At 45.2% G+C, this 17100-nt stretch overlaps 1 protein-coding gene across 3 annotated transcripts in view; it reads right to left on the reverse strand.

Moving 5' to 3' along the window:
- Window positions 1-17100, reverse strand: part of LOC309364451 (zinc finger protein 174-like) — a 122820-nt gene that overhangs the window by 85630 nt on the left and 20090 nt on the right. The window contains exons 1-5 of one of the 3 annotated variants that reach the window (XM_081901767.1): window positions 13044-13146; window positions 11008-11810; window positions 8926-9483; window positions 7033-7162; window positions 2893-5124 (exon numbers count right to left, since the gene is read on the reverse strand). The exons of 1 other annotated variant lie outside the window; for it this stretch is intronic. In XM_081901767.1, coding sequence (XP_081757893.1) covers window positions 4211-5124; window positions 7033-7162; window positions 8926-9483; window positions 11008-11733 — 2328 coding nt within the window. In that variant the 5' untranslated portion in view covers window positions 11734-11810; window positions 13044-13146 and the 3' untranslated portion in view covers window positions 2893-4210. Of the gene's footprint in view, window positions 1-2892; window positions 5128-7032; window positions 7163-8925; window positions 9484-11007; window positions 11811-13043; window positions 13147-17100 lie in introns of those variants that run through there. One more of the 3 variants, XM_081901766.1, reaches the window with a different exon arrangement.

Genomic DNA, 17100 nt, shown 5'->3' on the forward strand with positions numbered 1-17100 from the left:
AAGGTACACGACAGGGATGCCCTATATCCCCTTTACTGTTTATATCGGTCCTGGAGGTTTTATTAAACATGATTAGGAAGGACCAGCTGGTAAAAGGAATACAGGTCGGATCCAAACAATATAAGTTAAGGGCATTTGCAGATGATTTAGTGCTAACTTTGCAACAGCCAGAAGCTAGTACCAAAAGAGTTTTAGAATTAATGGAGATATTTGGCCAGGTCGCAGGATTTAAATTGAACAAACAGAAAACAAAGGTGCTGGAAAAAAATCTAACAAAAGAGGAGAAAGATAGGTTTCAAAGTGAAACTGGGCTGGAAATAGAAAAAAAGGTTAAGTACCTGGGGGTAAATCTGACATCAAAAAATGTGAACCTATTTAAAGACAACTATGAAAAATGTTGGACAGAAGTTAAGAAAGATTTAGACATATGGTCTAGGCTGAAACTCTCCTTGTTAGGCCGAATTGCTGTTATCAAGATGAATGTATTGCCAAGAATGTTGTTTTTATTTCAGACGTTACAAATTCTAGACAAAATGGACTGTTTCAAGAGGTGGCAGAAAGATATATCTAAATTTGTCTGGCAGGGCAAAAAGCCCAGAATAAAATTTAAGATCTTAACCGATGCAAAAGATAGAGGGGGCTTTGCCCTGCCAGACTTAAGACTTTATTATGAATCAGCAGCCTTTTGCTGGTTGAAGCAATGGCTACTTCTTGAAGACACAGACATTCTTGATCTGGAAGGATATGACAATAGTTTTGGTTGGCATGCATATTTGTGGTATGACAAGGTAAAGGTGTATAAAAGTTTTAAGAACCATATTGTCAGGAAAGCATTGTATAATGTTTGGAATAGATATAAGGATTTATTGGAAAGTAAAACCCCTAGGTGGTTGTCACCAATGGAAGCGAAAGCAGTGAAAAAAATTAATATGGACTCTAATTGGCCTAAGTATTGTGAAATTTTAGAATATGATGGCGAAAGACTGAAGCTACAAAGTTTTGAGAAGCTAAAGCATAAAGTTCGAGACTGGTTACACTACCGTCAGATAAATGAGATGTTTAAGCAGGACAGGAAACTTGGTTTTCAGAAGGAGAGGTCAAAGTTAGAAACAGAACTGTTAGAATCCAATACTAAAAACTTATCTAAAATGTATAATTTGCTGCTGAAATGGAATACACAGGATGAAACAGTGAAATCAGCTATGATTAAATGGGCACAGGATATTGGTCATGACATTATGTTTGACGACTGGGAACAGTTATGGACCACCGGTGTTAAATTTACGGCATGTAATGCCCTGAAAGAGAATATAATGAAAATGATCTATAGGTGGTACATGACCCCAGTCAAACTTGCAAAGATTTACCATCTGCCCAATAACAAATGTTGGAAATGTAATGAGGCTGAAGGTACCTTTTACCATCTTTGGTGGACCTGCCCAAAGATTAAGGCCTACTGGGAAATGATCTATAATGAAATTAAGAAAGTCCTTAAGTGGACATTTGTAAAGAAACCGGAGGCTTTTCTCTTGGGCATGGTCGGCCAATTGGTATCAAAGAAGGATAAGACATTCTTTATGTATGCAACCACGGCAGCAAGAATCTTGTTGGCAAAGTATTGGAAGATGCAAGAATTACCTACTCTGGAAGAATGGCAATCGAAGGTGATGGAATATATGGGACTGGCAGAGATGACCGGCAGAATCCGTGACCAGAGGAAAGAGACAGTGGAAGAGGACTGGGGGAAATTTAAAACATATCTAAAAAATTACTGTAAAATTGTGGACTGATAAGATGTTAAGGGGTAGGAAACAAAGAACTACAGCTGTAAATCTTAAACTTTAAGGAAATTCAAAAGGGACTTAACTAAAGACTGATTGATGAGTTGCTCGAAAAATGGTAAAACAAGGATGTGGCGAAGGGAAGGCATGGGGAAGTCAATTTTTGTTGTTTGTTTTTTGATGTTTGTGTTTGTCTTGTATTGTCATTAATATGTGTAAAAACTAATAAAAATATTTATAAAAAAATAAAATAAAACAGTATTATGTAACCAAGATGATGGAATATGCCGAAATGGCAAAGATGACTGCCAGGATCAGGTACCAAGACGACAAGAAATTCAGTCCAGAGTGGAAAAGGTTTATAGAATATCTTAAAGACCACTGTGTATACTTAAAAATGTTAGTGGGATGTTGTTGCAACGCTGATAATGTGAGTTAAGGTAAAAAATGAGATAAAATGGATTAGAAAAATTGGTGGGGGGGGGAGTCTGATGTGAATGTATAAGAATATTGTTTTTTAAATGGAAATAAAATATTTCTTTTTAAAAAATCCGTATCATGGTGTTTTAAAGGTATGCAGCCAAAGCCTAAAATATCAATGGCACTGGGGCAGTCTCTAGCCAAAAAAAGTTGGCAACTGTACTGGGTGGCAGCCACCTAACCTCTACTTAAAGAGTAGACCCATTGGAATTAGTGTGCCTAAGTTAGCCCTACAACCTTCTGAACTGATCTTTCTGCCTCCTTTATTTCTGCTTATAGGGTTGCTCATAGTTTTTAACTCGTCCCAAGTTAAACAGGCACACTGACAAATAGAATTTAAACAGATGGTGCATATGGCTTGTTACACCTGCCGCTGCCTTACGCAGAGCCAGGCCATAGCTCCATCTAGCCTAGTGATGCCAACTCTGACTGGCAGCTGCTCTCCAGGGTCTCCTCAGAGGTATTCCACAATACATCCTATGCCATTCTTTTAAGTCAGGGACAGGGAATTGTTGCCCACCAGATAACACCAGACAGAAACAGGATCCTGGGTGGTGGTGGGGAATGAAAATGTAGGAATGAAGGTAAGAGAAATAATTTCCGTTTGGGAGAAAACTCCAAAATCCACAGCTGAGCCATACTTTTTTATTAGGACCAACCCAAAATGTCACAAAACATACGGAAGCTTTCGAGCTCTCCAGAATCATCAAGGAAAATGTTTGAAAGATTGTGGCTCTCGAGGAATTCTATCCAGGAGTTTTTTCCTACCTCGATATTCCAAGGATTGGTAAAGGTAAAGGACCCCTGGATGATTAAGTCCAGTCAAAGGCGACTATGGGGTTGCGGCGCTCATCTCGCTTTCAGGCCGAGGGAGCTGGCGTTTGTCCACAGACAGCTTTCCGGGTCATGTGGCCAGCATGACTAAACAGCTTCTGGCTTAATGGAACACCGAGACAGAAACCAGAGTGCATGGAAACGCTGTTTACCTTCCCACCGCAGTGGTACCTATTTATCTGCTTGCACTGGTGTGCTTTCGAACTGCTAGGTTGGCAGGAGCTGGGACAGAGCAACGGGAGCTCACCTTTATGAGCCTCCCAGACTTGTAGGCTCTACAAATCACCACACAGACAGCCATCAACAAGAACAAGGCTAATCGTACTTTGTTAAAACCTGTTTAATGTGCCGTACTTGCAAAGCTCTTTCACAAAGGTACCTGAACTTTTTAATATTGGTCCCCACCCACCCTACCCTCAGTAACTGTAGATATGCCTCCTTGTTCCATGACAGTGTTCTCAGTTTCCAGGACAGAAGGCCCAAATCTAGTATGGACAGCCAATTTAAGGCTTGCCCCCCAACTAAAGGATTTCAGATGACCCAATTCAAATCACTTTAGGCCGCAATATAGTGTCTCTTTGGCTTTCAAGAGACCTTGGGAAAGGCAAACTCTAGTCATGTCTCTCTCTGTACCAGAGCTTTCCAAATAGTGTGTTGCGATATTTCAGTGAGTCAGCTGTGGTGTGTAATTGTGTCGTATGGACGTTCCCCACACGCCTCCCGGGGCTGGAAAGGGGTTAGTTTAACCTCCAGTTTGCTAGCAAAACTGAATTACTGTGTCACAAAAGGATGCATGTCTAAAAAGTGTGTCACCAACGTTAAAAGTCTGGAAAGCTCTGCTCAACACTATAATAAAGGTTATATCCGTTGATAAACCTTTTCTAATTTTATTCACTATGTATGTTTCAGTGGAGCAGATGAGAACAAGCAGATGGTTTTCAGAGTTGTACGTTCTTTGTGGTGTAGCAAGAGTTGTCTTTTTGCCAAAGCCGTTCCCCAGTTCTAAGCATTGACGGCACAGCATTTTCCCTGCGGTTCCTCCCTCATCTGCAAATTTTCTCGTGTGAAATAAGGTGCGTGCTTTTGGCAAAAAGCTCTTTCCACACTCTGGGCATTTATATGGTTTCTGCCACATGGGTTTTTTGATGGGAAATAAGAGAGTCACCCCGGCCAAAGCTCTTGTCACACACCGAACATTTATAAGGCTTCTCGCCTGTGTGGATTCTCTGGTGGGAAGTAAGGTTGCTGCTCTGACTGAAGCTCTTTCCGCACTCCAAGCAGCTGTATGGCTTCTCCCCCGTGTGGGTTCTCTGATGTAAGGTGAGGTGGGCACTCCGACTGAAAGTCTTCCCGCACTCTGAGCATTCAAATGGTTTCTCTCCTGTATGCATTCTCAGGTGTGAAGTAAGGTTCCCGCTGAAATTAAAGCTCTTCCCACACGCTGGGCATTTATGCGGCTTCTCTCCAGTGTGGATTCTTTGGTGTGAAATAAGATGCTTGCTACAACTGAAGCTCCTGTCACACTCTAAGCATTTGTATAGTATCTTGCCTGTGTGGATTCTTTGATGTCTAGTAAGGTGTGCTTTCCGAATGAAGCTCTTTCCGCACTCTGAACATTTATACGGCCTCTCGCTTGAGTGCTGCGTCCTCTTATGTTGCATAAGTCTGGACTGGTCACAGAAGCTCTTGCTGCAGCCAGAACATTTATACAGCTTCTCCGCCAGGTGGATTCTCTTATGTGAAATAAGGCGCGTGCTTCGATAGAAGCCCTTCCCGCACTCTGAGCACTTATAGGGTTTCTCCCCTCTGTGAAGCCTTTGGTGCAAAATAAGGTAGTCGCCCCGACTGAAGCTCTTCCCGCACTCAAAGCATCGAAATGGTTTCTCTCCTGTGTGGGTTCTCTGGTGTCTGTTAAGGTCCGATTTGCAGCTGAAGTTTTTCCCACACACGGGGCACGTATTCCCGGCATTCTCAAATCTTTCCACAGACGCTTCGCTTGGTTCCTCCTCATTTTCAGTCTTGCACATATCTACTGGTGGGAGAAAGAGAGAAATCTTACCCAGTGGAAGTACTGATTACCTGGAACAGTTATTAGACCCATTATTTCCCTTTTGGCTATACTGAGTTGATGGGAGGCCAAACCCAACCATTTCTTGAAGGCCACAAATTTCCCACCCTTACAAACTGTTATTGGCTGGAACCAGAGGTGGGTATTGCTCAGCTCAGGGGCCTAACCTGCCCCCGAACCCACCAGTTTGGCTTGCAGTGGTGAAAATATCAAATGGGACTTGGCACTGGGATGGGTGAAGAAGTTTAAATCTCTTTTCCCAGCCTGGTAGGAAGTGGGAAAGAGGGTGGCGGGGTGAGTGGCGGCTCAAAGGTGCCGTGTGCCCAATAAACACAACACTGGTGATCCCTACATAACCTGCTTAGAGATTTTTATTATGCTAAGCGGTATCATTGCTTTTAGAAAGATATAAACAAATAAACAACTCTCAGCCAGCTCTTGAAATCCTCCTGGAGAGCACTCAGACTGCCTTCCACCTCGAGGCCTTCCTCCACCACGATTCCTCTCACAGCCCAGTCCTCTTTGGAGGAAGAGAAATGCCTTCATTTTATTAATTTAAAACTTTTGTATCTCATCTTTACTTCTGCCAAGAGAGCTCAAGGCAGAAAGCAGTGGTAAAACATGAAATACAATGAAGCACACAGGAACTGTAGTTTGCTAAGGGTGCTGGGAATTGTAGCTCTGCGAGAGATACAAACTACAGTTCCCAGGATGATTTGGAGAGGAGGAAATGAGTTTTAAATGTATGGTGTGCGCACAGCCTGAGAAACAACAAACAACAATGGAATAAAAACTTGAGAATATTCAAGTAGTGCCTAAAACCAAATTAAGGGCGCAATCTTGTACATGTCTACTCAGCGGCAATCTTGTACATGTCTACTCAGCGGTAAGACCTGTTGCGTTCAGTAGGACTTACTCCCAGATAAGTGGGCAGAGAAGTGGAAACGAGGAAAAGATGCCGCTCCCCCAATTTCATGTAACATAGGCTGACTGGATTGGCAGTTGAATCTTATTTTATTTTTATTTACTAGAAGCTTGTGTACCCGGCATTGCTCAGGAATGCAAAAGGTGCCATTTTGAAAGGTTCAGCCCGCCATCTTGATTCAGGATGGCATCCATGCACAACCTCCTGCTCTGTCCTTGCAGGAATTTTGTGCAAAATTTGGCTGTGATATCCAAATCGGTAGAGGATAAACAACTTTCCAAAATATATAGTAGAAATAACATATATGGTAGAAATAAAATTATTCAGCCCGGACACTGAGATCGAGCACCGAGGGCCTTCTGGCAGTTCCCTGGCAGGAACCAGGCAGAGGGCCTTCTCGGTGGTGGCGCCCGCCCTGTGGAACGCCCTCCTGTCAGATGTCAAGGAAATAAACAACTATCTTGACTTTTAGAAGACATCTGAAGGCAGCCCTGTTTAGGGAAGTTTTTAATGTTTGAAGTTTTATCGTGTTTTTAATATTCTGTTGGGAGTAGATGGGGAAACCCAGCCAGATGGGTGGAGTATAAATAATAAATTGTTGTTGTTGTATACTTTCCCACTATTTTTGAAAGAATAACATTGACTAGACCACCTCTTTCCCTACAGACCCTCTTGTGTGCTGCGAGCAGAAAATGGAGCCCTGTTGGTAGTGCTAACACCCTCAGATGATAATAATAATAATAATAATAATAATAATAATAATAGGATATTCTATATGGGCAGTTGAATCTTAGCCATTCAGAACTGGCAACGGAAAAGGATTTTAGAAAAGTGCTGCTGGATCAGACTAGAGGCCCATCAGGGACCTGGGAGTATGGAGGAGCCTCAGCTGAGCTTAACCCAGGCAAGGACTCGAGCTCAAAGAAAGGCAAATGTCTCCTCACCACACGGACTGGCCTCTCCATCCTCAACTTCCTGCTTGATTACCACACACAGGTGCCCCTCTTCGGAGTCCCACGGAGATTGCCCTGCATCCGAGAAATTTGCATCTTCTTCCTCCTCCTCCAACGCCACCTACAACAGCAGAGAGCAATCCCTCTTTTTTTTACATTATGGAGCCTGTTTTTAATTTTTAATTATTATTTTTATTTTAATAAAGAAATAATCTTAAATAAATAAGAATAAAAATGTGCACCCCACCACCGAGACCATTCCATTGGAACTATCCAACCTCCCAAAATTTCAACACCTCCTGCAATGGTTTGGCCCCTTTCCGTTTTAACAATACAAATTCTACAAACACCCTCCATATCTCTTCAAAATCATTTCTCCTGAATATTCCCCATCTTACCTTAATGGCACATGTTAATTTATCGTTAATAGCTATATCCCACACCTCTTTATACCATTCTTCCATTTTATATTCCGCTTGCCCCTTCCACTTCCTTCCCATCATAATTTGTGCGGCTGTCAATAAATTTGTGAGCAAGCCCTTCATAGCCTGCGAACCTTCCACCCCATCGTAAATTGATGATAATGCTACCTCTGGACTTTCAGTCAACTTTAAGCCAGTGATTTCTGTTAAACACCCTTTGGCAAAAAAAATTGTAGATATTTACACCCCCACCGCATGTGAACGTAATTCCCGGTTTCCTGGCATCCCCTCCAACATAAAACCGAATATTCCTTGTTTATTTGATTTAATCTGACTGGCATTAAATACCATCTCCAAAATAATTTATAATAATTTTCTTTTCTTCTTATTTATGCTTAAGAGTAAGAATAAGAGCAATCCTTTCAGACTTGGGTGCTTCCGCCAAAAACGTCAGGTGCTTCCACAAGAAACATTGCACCTAACTTGGCCTTCAAGGATGGCGGCTAACAGATTGAGATTGAATCCTGACAAGACAGAAGTACTGTTTAGGGGGGACAGGAGGCGGGTGGGTGTGGAGGACTCCCTGGTCCTGAATGGGGTAACTGTGCCCCTGAAGGACCAGGTGCGCAGCCTGGGAGTCATTTTGGACTCACAGCTGTCCATGGAGTCACAGGTCAATTCTGTGTCCAGGGCAGCTGTTTACCAGCTCCATCTGGTTTGCAGGCTGAGACCCTAACTGCCCACAGACTGTCTTGCCAGAGTGGTGCATGCTCTAGTTATCTCCTGCTTGGACTACTGCAATGCGCTCTATGTGGGGCTACCTTTGAAGGTGACCCGGAAACTACAACTAATCCAGAATGCGGCAGCTAGACTGGTGACTGGGAGCGGCCACCGAGGCCACATAACACCGGTCTTGAAAGACCTACATTGGCTCCCAGTACGTTTCCAAGCACAATTCAAAGTGTTGGTGCTCACCTTTAAAGCCCTAAACGGCCTCGGTCCAGTATACCTGAAGGAGCGTCTCCACCCCCATCGTTCTGCCCGGACACTGAGGTCCAGCGTCAAGGGCCTTCTGGCGGTTCCCTCACTGCGAGAAGCCAAGTTATAGGGAATCAGCCAGAGGGCCTTCTTGGTAGTGGCACCCACCCTGTGGAACGTCTTCCTCCCAGAGGGCAAGGAGAACAAGGCTCTTAGAAGACATCTGAAGGCAGCCCTGTTTAGGGAAGCTTTTAATGTTTGATGTATTATTTTAATATTTTGTTGGAAGCCGCCCAGAGTGGCTGGGGAAGCCCAGCCAGATGGGTGGGGTATAAATAAATTATTATTATTATTATTATTATTATTATTATTATTATTATTATTATTACAGCCAAGGAAAACGAGGCACATGGCGCAGTCCATCAACAACTCCAAGCTATACCACATCCCTGGCCTTGTGCCGCACATAGGGAAATAATTTCACCTGCTTCTCCTCTCTCTCGGCCTCTTGCCGCCTCAGCAGGAACTCCTCGGCCAGGGCCACCGCCTGGGAGCAGCTTTCTGGGTCCTGTCCCCTGACCCAGCTCTGCACCTCCGGCGGCAGGACAGCCAGGAACTGCTCCAGGACCAGCAGATCCAGAATCTGCTCCTTGGTGTGTCCTTCGACCGCCAGCCACACTCTACAAAGTTTCTGGAGTCTACAGTAAGCCCCTCTCGGCCCCTCGGCCTCCTGGTAGCAGAAGTGCCTGAAGTGTTGGCGGTTCTTCTCCCTCCTGATGGCGTCCTGTCGCAAAATGGCTGCCTTCACCTTCCCATAATCCCCTTTGTCTCCGGCCTCCAGGCTGCTAAAGGTCCTCTCGGATTCTCCTCCGAAGACAGGCAGGAGCCGGGCTGCCCATTCTTCCGGGGCCCATTGGCAGGCTTGGGCCACTTGCTCAAAGGAGGCCAGGAAGGCCTTCATGTCATCCCATGGTGTGGGCTCCTCCGACCACTGTGGCATTTTCCAGCCTGAGTGAGGAGATTCGACCATCTTCAGGGACACCTGTCAATCAAAACAGATATTTCAAGCCATGGGGCTTGATATTGATGAAAAAGGAAATTCACCTAAGGGTCAAAGCCATCGTTGCTTGGCAGTGTTTTCCAAACTTGGGGCTCCATCTGTTTTTTTTTTACTACAATTCCCATCGTCCCTAGCTAGCAAGACCAGTGGCAAGGAACGATGGGAATTGTAGTCCAAAAACAGCTGGAGACTCAAGTTTGGAAAACACTGGGTTAGAGTGTTGGACTAGGACCAGAGTTCAAATCGTCACTCAGTGATGAAGCTCACCGGGTGACCTTGGGGCAACACAATTAAACGTAACTAAGAAACCCTTCTGAATAAGTTCAGGATGTCAGTAACCCCTCTAGTCCGTCATCCTTAAATCGCTCAGTCAGTAGAGCATGAGACTCTTAATCTCAGGGTTGTGGGTTTGAGTCCTCATGTCAGGCATACAATTCCTATATTTCAGGGGGCTGGACTAGATGATCCACGCAGTCACTTCCAGCTCTAAAATTCTGTGATGTATGCGACAACGGCCGCGAGAGTTCTGGTAGCACAAGGATGGAAGACTGAAGAAACCCCAACTAAAGAATCATGGCAAGAAAAATTGATGGATTATGCAGAACTGGCAAGATTGACATATAAGCTACAGGACAAGGATAACTGTGACTTTAAGGATGAATGGGAACCCTTTCACAAAGTATTTGAAGATGCAACAAAGCGAACTGGATTCTTTGGCAGGTTTTGAATAAACATTCACAATTTTTTTACTGATAATAATCAGCTAAACAGTTTGAGGATCTATACAACTTCGTAACATGCAGAAAACAGCATTATTAGAGAAACCAAAGACTTGGAACTGAGGGAAGTCGGGGGGTGGGGTGGGGTGGGAGTTCTGTTTGGGAGGGGGGGAGGGAGAAAAAATGGGGGGGAATAAGGATATGTTTTTGGATAATATGTATTGTTATAATTTTGAATAAAAAAATTCTGTGATTCTTTGATTCTATCCTGTTATCACAATGGCTAGCCAGACACCCCCAAGCATGACTTGTGGCTTCAAGCAACTGGCATTCAGAAACATACAGTGGTGCCCCGCAAGACGAATGCCTCGCAAGACGAAAAACCCGCAAGACGAAAGGGTTTTCCGTTTGCGAGTTGCTTCGCAAGACGAATTTCCCTATGGGCTTGCTTCGCAAGAAGAAAGCCCATAGGGAAATCTCCGGGGACCTCTTTTAAATGCTGGCGGTGGGGAGCAAAGCCTTTCCCCCCCTCCGGCCTTCAGAAGAGGTCCAGGAAGGCCGGCGGGGGCCGAAAGGCTTTGCTCCCCACCGCCAGCATTTTAAAAGCGGTCCGGGATAGCAGGGAAGCGGAAAACTCGCAAGAAGAAAAAACTTGCGGAACGAATTAATTTCGTCTTGCGAGGCACCACTGTACTGCCTTCGACCATGGCAAGAGTAATGTAGTAGTAAGAAATATTTTAAAAATAGCTTTATGCCACACACAAACATTGCAACCCATGGGTGTCACCTGTTTCTCCTGCCCCTTGGCCTCTCGTGGCCTCAGCAGGAAATCCTCTGCGAGCGACACCGCCTGGGGACAAGCCTCTGGACCTTGTTCTTTGACCCAGCCCTGCATCTCGGGCGGCAGGATGGCCAGGAACTGCTCCAGGATCACCAGCTCCAGGATCTGCTCCTTCGAGAGCCTCTCCACCTTCAGCCACCCGTAGCAAAGTCCCCGGAGCCGTAGGTACGTCCCTCTGGGCCCCTCGGCCTCCTGGTAGCAGAAGCATCTGAAACGTTGACGTTGCTCTTCCCTCTTCTTGGCCTCCGCTCTCAAGATGGCCGCCTTCACTTTCCCATAATCCTCTTTGTCTTTGCCTTCCAGCCCACTGAAGTCCTGCTCAGCATCTCCCGTGAGGGCCGGCAGGATTCGGGCCGCCCACTCTTCCCTGGGCCACCGGCAGGTTTTGGCCACTCGTTCGAAAGAGGCCAGGAAAGACTTTGCATCGTCCAGCGGCTCCTCGGGCAACTGTGGCTTCTCCCACTCGGACTGAGGCAACTCCATTTTCTTCAGGAGCTCCTGCCATGGGGCTTCTGTCGGCTCCTCGCCTGGCTCCTCCTTCACTTGCCCTCCTGGAAACCTATGCAAGAATTCCTTGATGCTCCCATCCTGGAGGAAACCTGTGCTTTTCCCTTTTCTCCCTGGCGCCTCCCGCAATGTGTCGCCTGTGGTGTCCTGATTCCCCATTTTCATTCTCGAGCGGCTTCACATATGTGAGGGCATGTTACGGACAACGCTAGAACAAATCGATAGGCATCCTGAGCTTCTGCCTAGAGAATGAAAAGGGTAGAAACAAAAGAGAAAATGCATTCGCAAGAGAACAGAGAGCTCTAATATTGCAGCCACTTGCGCAGGCTAAAAAATGGTAACTGCATGCAAGTTATACTGAAAAAATCTGCATTTGTTTTTACTCTTTTGTAGTTTTAATACTATCACCTACTAATAAAGGAGAGACCAAGTCCACACCATACATTTAAAGCACATGTCTTCCCCTCAATAATCCTGGGAACTGTAGTTTGTTAAGAGTGCTGGGAACTGTACCTATACAACTACATTTCCCAGGATTTTTTTTGGGGGGGAGGGGGAAACAGTGTCCTTTAAATGTGTGGTGTGCATGAAGCCTTTGCAACCGTACCCCAGTGAAAATGTCCTGGTCCCTGGTCCTTTTTCTTCTCTGTATGTATTAAATTTCCGCCTTTCTTTTCAAAGGAGCCCTGGGCCACAAACAACAGCAAACAATCCAAGATAACAATCAAAACGTTTTGAGCATCTAAAAAACAACAACAACCTAAGCACACCTATAATACTTTTAAAGAGTCATGTGTGAGCCATCCTCACAGATTATATATATATATATATATATATATATATATATATAAAATATTTTAAACAGATAATCATTTCAAGGCTGCGAGGAGCAGCATCTTTTCAGCCATCAAATGCCTGGGTGAACAGGAACGTTTGGTGCACACACACACACAAAGTGCTTTTTTCTGGGGGGATGCAGGCATACCCCTAAACATTTTGTGAATCTATGTACTTTTGTCCAGTTACTGTATTTTTCCTGGTTTGAACTATAAAATGGTGATTTTCTGGAGTCAAAATGTGAGTACCCCTTAACATTTTTTTTTAAAAAAAGCACTATACCATATTCAAGAGGCTCTATCTATCTATCTATCTATCTATCTATCTATCTATCTATCATCTCTCTCCTGAATGTTGATAATGAATGGGAATTCCCCCTGCCGGAAACCCTGGAGAGCTGCTGCCAGCCAGTGTTGACAATACAATGCTAGATGACCCACTTTACCTAGCTATAGATCTGCATCTGTACCTATACATTTCCTTCCTTCCACAGAGGGGTCCTGCCACCTTTCCCTGATCTGGAAGGAGCTGAGTGGGCAGGATCCTGCTGTGCCAGGATCCGAAGGGTGGGTGGGGGGGAGCTATGGGGTGCCCCTCTCCTCCTCCGCCCCCTCTCCCTGCAGCCCCTCCATGCTCACCCCTCCATGCTGCACACTCTTTCTTCTTCTTGCAGGGAAAAAAGGATCTTCCCAGGCGCCCCCTCCTCCCCCGACAGGAAAAGACCCTCTGCCTGCTCCCCCCGCCCCATAAATCCTCATCTCACCCCCCCTCCCTCTCTGCTGTCTTTTCTAGGAAGCAAAGCTCGGTTGGTTTAACCCCTTTTGAGCTCTTGCTCCGGGAAACGTCCTTTCCCCCCTATGGCTGGGAGGGACGTCGCGAAGGGGCCTCTTGCGCAGAATCAGAGAATCGTAAGACGTTTGGGAGGGGGCCCCAGGGGTCATCTAGTCCAGCCCCCCGCAGTACAGAGGTGGGAGCAATGGGGTCGGACTAGATGACCCCCTGGGGTCCCTTTCTACAGTTCTATAATTCTGAGAGCAGGCTGGCTTCCTGCGGCTCAGCTGCAGCAAGGCTGGAGCCAAATGGGTGGGAATCGCCGGGAAAGGGCAGATTGCCGTGGGGGGGGGGGGAAATCTGGGAGGAGCTGTCCTCCCTTGGAAGTGTTTCACTGGGAGCCGGAGAAACAGAGGAACCTGCCTTCTTCCGAGTCAGATCAGGACGTCTGCACTGACTGGCAGTGCTGTCCTGGGTTTCAGGTCGGGTGGCGCTTTCAGTCCTATGGAGATGCTATTTAAATCTGCAATAATTTGCATTCAAAGATTATGCTCTTCCACTAAGTTGTTGGGCGTTTCCATCCTAGGTTTTACATCTATCTGTCTAGGATAGCAGAGACTTCACCTTGCCAACAAAGGTCCGTATAGTTAAAGCCATGGTTTTCCCAGTAGTGATGTATGGAAGTGAGAGCTGGACCATAAAGAAGGCTGACCGCCGAAGAATTGATGCTTTTGAATTCTGGTGCTGGAGGAGACTCTGGAGAGTCCCATGGACTGCAAGAAGATCAAACCTCTCCATTCTGAAGGAAATCAGCCCTGAGTGCTCACTGGAAGGACAGATCCTGAAGCTGAGGCTCCAATACTTTGGCCACCTCATGAGAAGAGAAGACTCCCTGGAAAAGACCCTGATGTTGGGAAAGATGGAGGGCACAAGGAGAAGGGGGCGTCAGAGGACGAGATGGTGGGACAGTGTTCTCGAAGCTACCAGCATGAGTTTGACCAAACTGCGGGAGGCAGTGGAAGACAGTGAAGGCTGAACCTTGTCCTTGCCAGGGAATCGTTTGCCCGCGTCCCCAGTGCCGAAGAGAGAGAGCAAAAAGCACCAGGAAAGTTTCTTCTTTGGAGAAAAGAGTTTATTGCAAACTGCGCACAGTGACAACCAGCAGGATCGCTCCTGCAAACTGGCTGTGTAGAAATACATTTCAGCAAGCCTTCTTATACCTTTTGAGCATTTCCCCCCCTCCCATTCCTTCCTCAAATTTTCCCCAATCAGCTGGCAAATGTTCAACTTATTCCCTTATATGGCACATCTATCTGCTGGCTAAGCACTTCCTCATACGTGTCTTTCTGCTAGCTAAGCACTTCCTTATTATGTGTCTTCCTGCTTATACACGTCTTTCTTATCTTTGCATTCCTTAAGGCAGGAAGCGTATGGCAGGAAACATGGTGATGATTCACCGTGCTAAGGAAGAAACCAAAAAGTTTTAAAAATTAGTTTCTTCCATTAGATTCACAAAATGTTTAGGGGTATGCATCCCCCTAGAAACCACCTTTTTTGCCAAGGTGCCCAAACATGGTTTGTAGTTTTGAAATATGAAAACAAATGCATGTTATAAAAGACAGAGTGAGACCTCTTTAGTAGGTTGGTTAGAATTGCAAACAGCTGCAATTCTGGCTAGCTGGTAAGGCAGGAAGCTGGACTCTTGACCTGCCTGAGTTTAGCAAACACCCATTGTTTGCAACTGCAAAAACAGGATTAATACAGGAATTTACTGCAGGAAATATTTGAGAGCAACCCCTACAAGATACAATGGTACAGAGAAGGCAGAAAGAAATCCTTCCCATGCCCTGCATGTATGTCTTGCATTTCTAAAAATATTTCTAAAACAGGAAACACAAAACAGGAAACAGCTCCCAGTCTGCAGAGCTGAAAACAGGAAACAGCTCCCAGTCTGCAGAGCTGAAAACAGGAAGCAACTTCTGGCCTACAGAGCTGACGCATTTGCGGTTTCTGCCTAACCACAGCTTTTAGCTTCTTTACCTTATTAACCCTTCCTTCTCCCTTCACTCCCTCCTCTTTTTTTATGAACAATCTATTACTTAGATTCGTTCTGGGGTAAGGGTCTATATTCTCTCATAAAAGCAATTACACGAGGTCCCATCGTGCGGGATATCATCTTTTCCATCATATGTTGCATACATTGCATCAAGCAGGGAATACAGAAGCAGAAAAGCAAAAGGATTATAAGCGGCCCTGCTATCAATACCATAATATGCCTGATCCAACCACCATCGGGGAGCCAAGAATATAACCAATTCCATGGATCACCTTCTGTATTTTTTAGCGGGTTTTTCAGCTATCATTGTTTCCATGTGGTCGATTGTGGCCGAAATGCTGACATTATTATCTGGGATAAACACGCAACAATGAGAATGAACTAACGCACAAACTCCTCCCTTTGAAGCCAACATTACATCTAAAGCATAACGATTTTGCAAAACGACCTCCCGCATAGCAGACACCTCTTGATTGAGGTCCTTTAGTGCCTTAATGGTATCATTAAATAGCCCTTCTGTCCAATTGGCGAGCAAATGAAGATCTCTATAATTCATGGCTGCCCCTAAGGAAGGTAGTAGGCCCCGCGATACCTGGGTCCCAACATAGTGGTTAATAGGGGTATTCACTGCCCTGCGGTTACGCAGTCTGAGAGATGTTGGTAACTCTCCTATCTTATATAAAAGGGGAACCACCACTCCTAGGGTACAAACTCCAGTAAGATCTCGGGGAATAGATTTGAATGCTGCATCGCCACAAATTAGCCAGAGTTCTTCCGGAAGAAGGTGACTGGTGTTTCGTTGTTGCTCCGACCATTTGAAAGCTTGTGAAAACAGAAGGCTTACGTGCCATAACTCCTGGGTGAAATTTAATAGGGGCTGAACAGAAGAATTGGATCTAGAGCTTTTGTGGAGGTGGTGCATATCAGTCATTAACTTGGCGCTAGTATCGGATTGATAACACCGTGAGGTATTTCCATAATTAACAAAGGCAGAGCAGGTCCTATTAAATACAAAATTCAATACATATAAGCAATCAGGATAAATCCCTCGTGGGGTTGACCCTTCAGAGAATTTTAAACAAATAAAAGCTGGCTCGGACAGGGCCAATTTTACGGGTGGCCACTGAGCTTCTTCAGGGTTTTTTCTATTTTTTACATTATAGATATCATCAATGGGAATTCCATGTAGCATCAAACCTGGCCGTTGAGCATAAGGTGGTATATGCATACACAGCCAACAATTGGAGAGATTTAACATTGTGGTGAACTTAAACATATCCTTGATATAAATATTGTCTTTCCACATCTTATGATAATTTTCTCCTCGTGATGTTTTATTCAATAATCTAGTCCCCATCTGCCCATGTTCACCAGGTGCAGCACCTTCCTTGTCTCCTACAACTATGAGAACGAGGAATACTAGGAGGATCATCAAGGGGGTAGAAGGATTTGGCTGTTGCCTCCCGCAGAACCTATGACGTTCATGCCAGCAAAAGAAAAGGCACATCCATATGGCAAGGGCGGTTGAGATAACTCCCACCCACCAATATTCGGGGGTCATTTCTAGCTTTTCTTCTTATCGCTGAAGGGCCCACTGATATTCGTATTCAATTATTCTCCGGGCCTCAGGGGTGACTTTCCACTTTTCTGCTGAAGCACCCACTATATGGAGCAATTTCCCTATAATCCCTTGTTGATGGGCTGGGCCCTCGTGCTGTCTTTCCAAAATATTATATCCAAAAGGGACCTCTCCCTCTTCATATATTAACATGCACCCACAGGAATATATCCACCCCTGCAACAGCCTGACACATGGGGTGACTATATCAAGGGGTTCTGGTCCTAATACCAAAAGACCTACTGGTGCC

The sequence above is a fragment of the Podarcis melisellensis genome, assembly GCF_964234715.1.
Source record: "Podarcis melisellensis genome assembly, chromosome: 2".
Taxonomy (NCBI): domain Eukaryota; kingdom Metazoa; phylum Chordata; class Lepidosauria; order Squamata; family Lacertidae; genus Podarcis; species Podarcis melisellensis.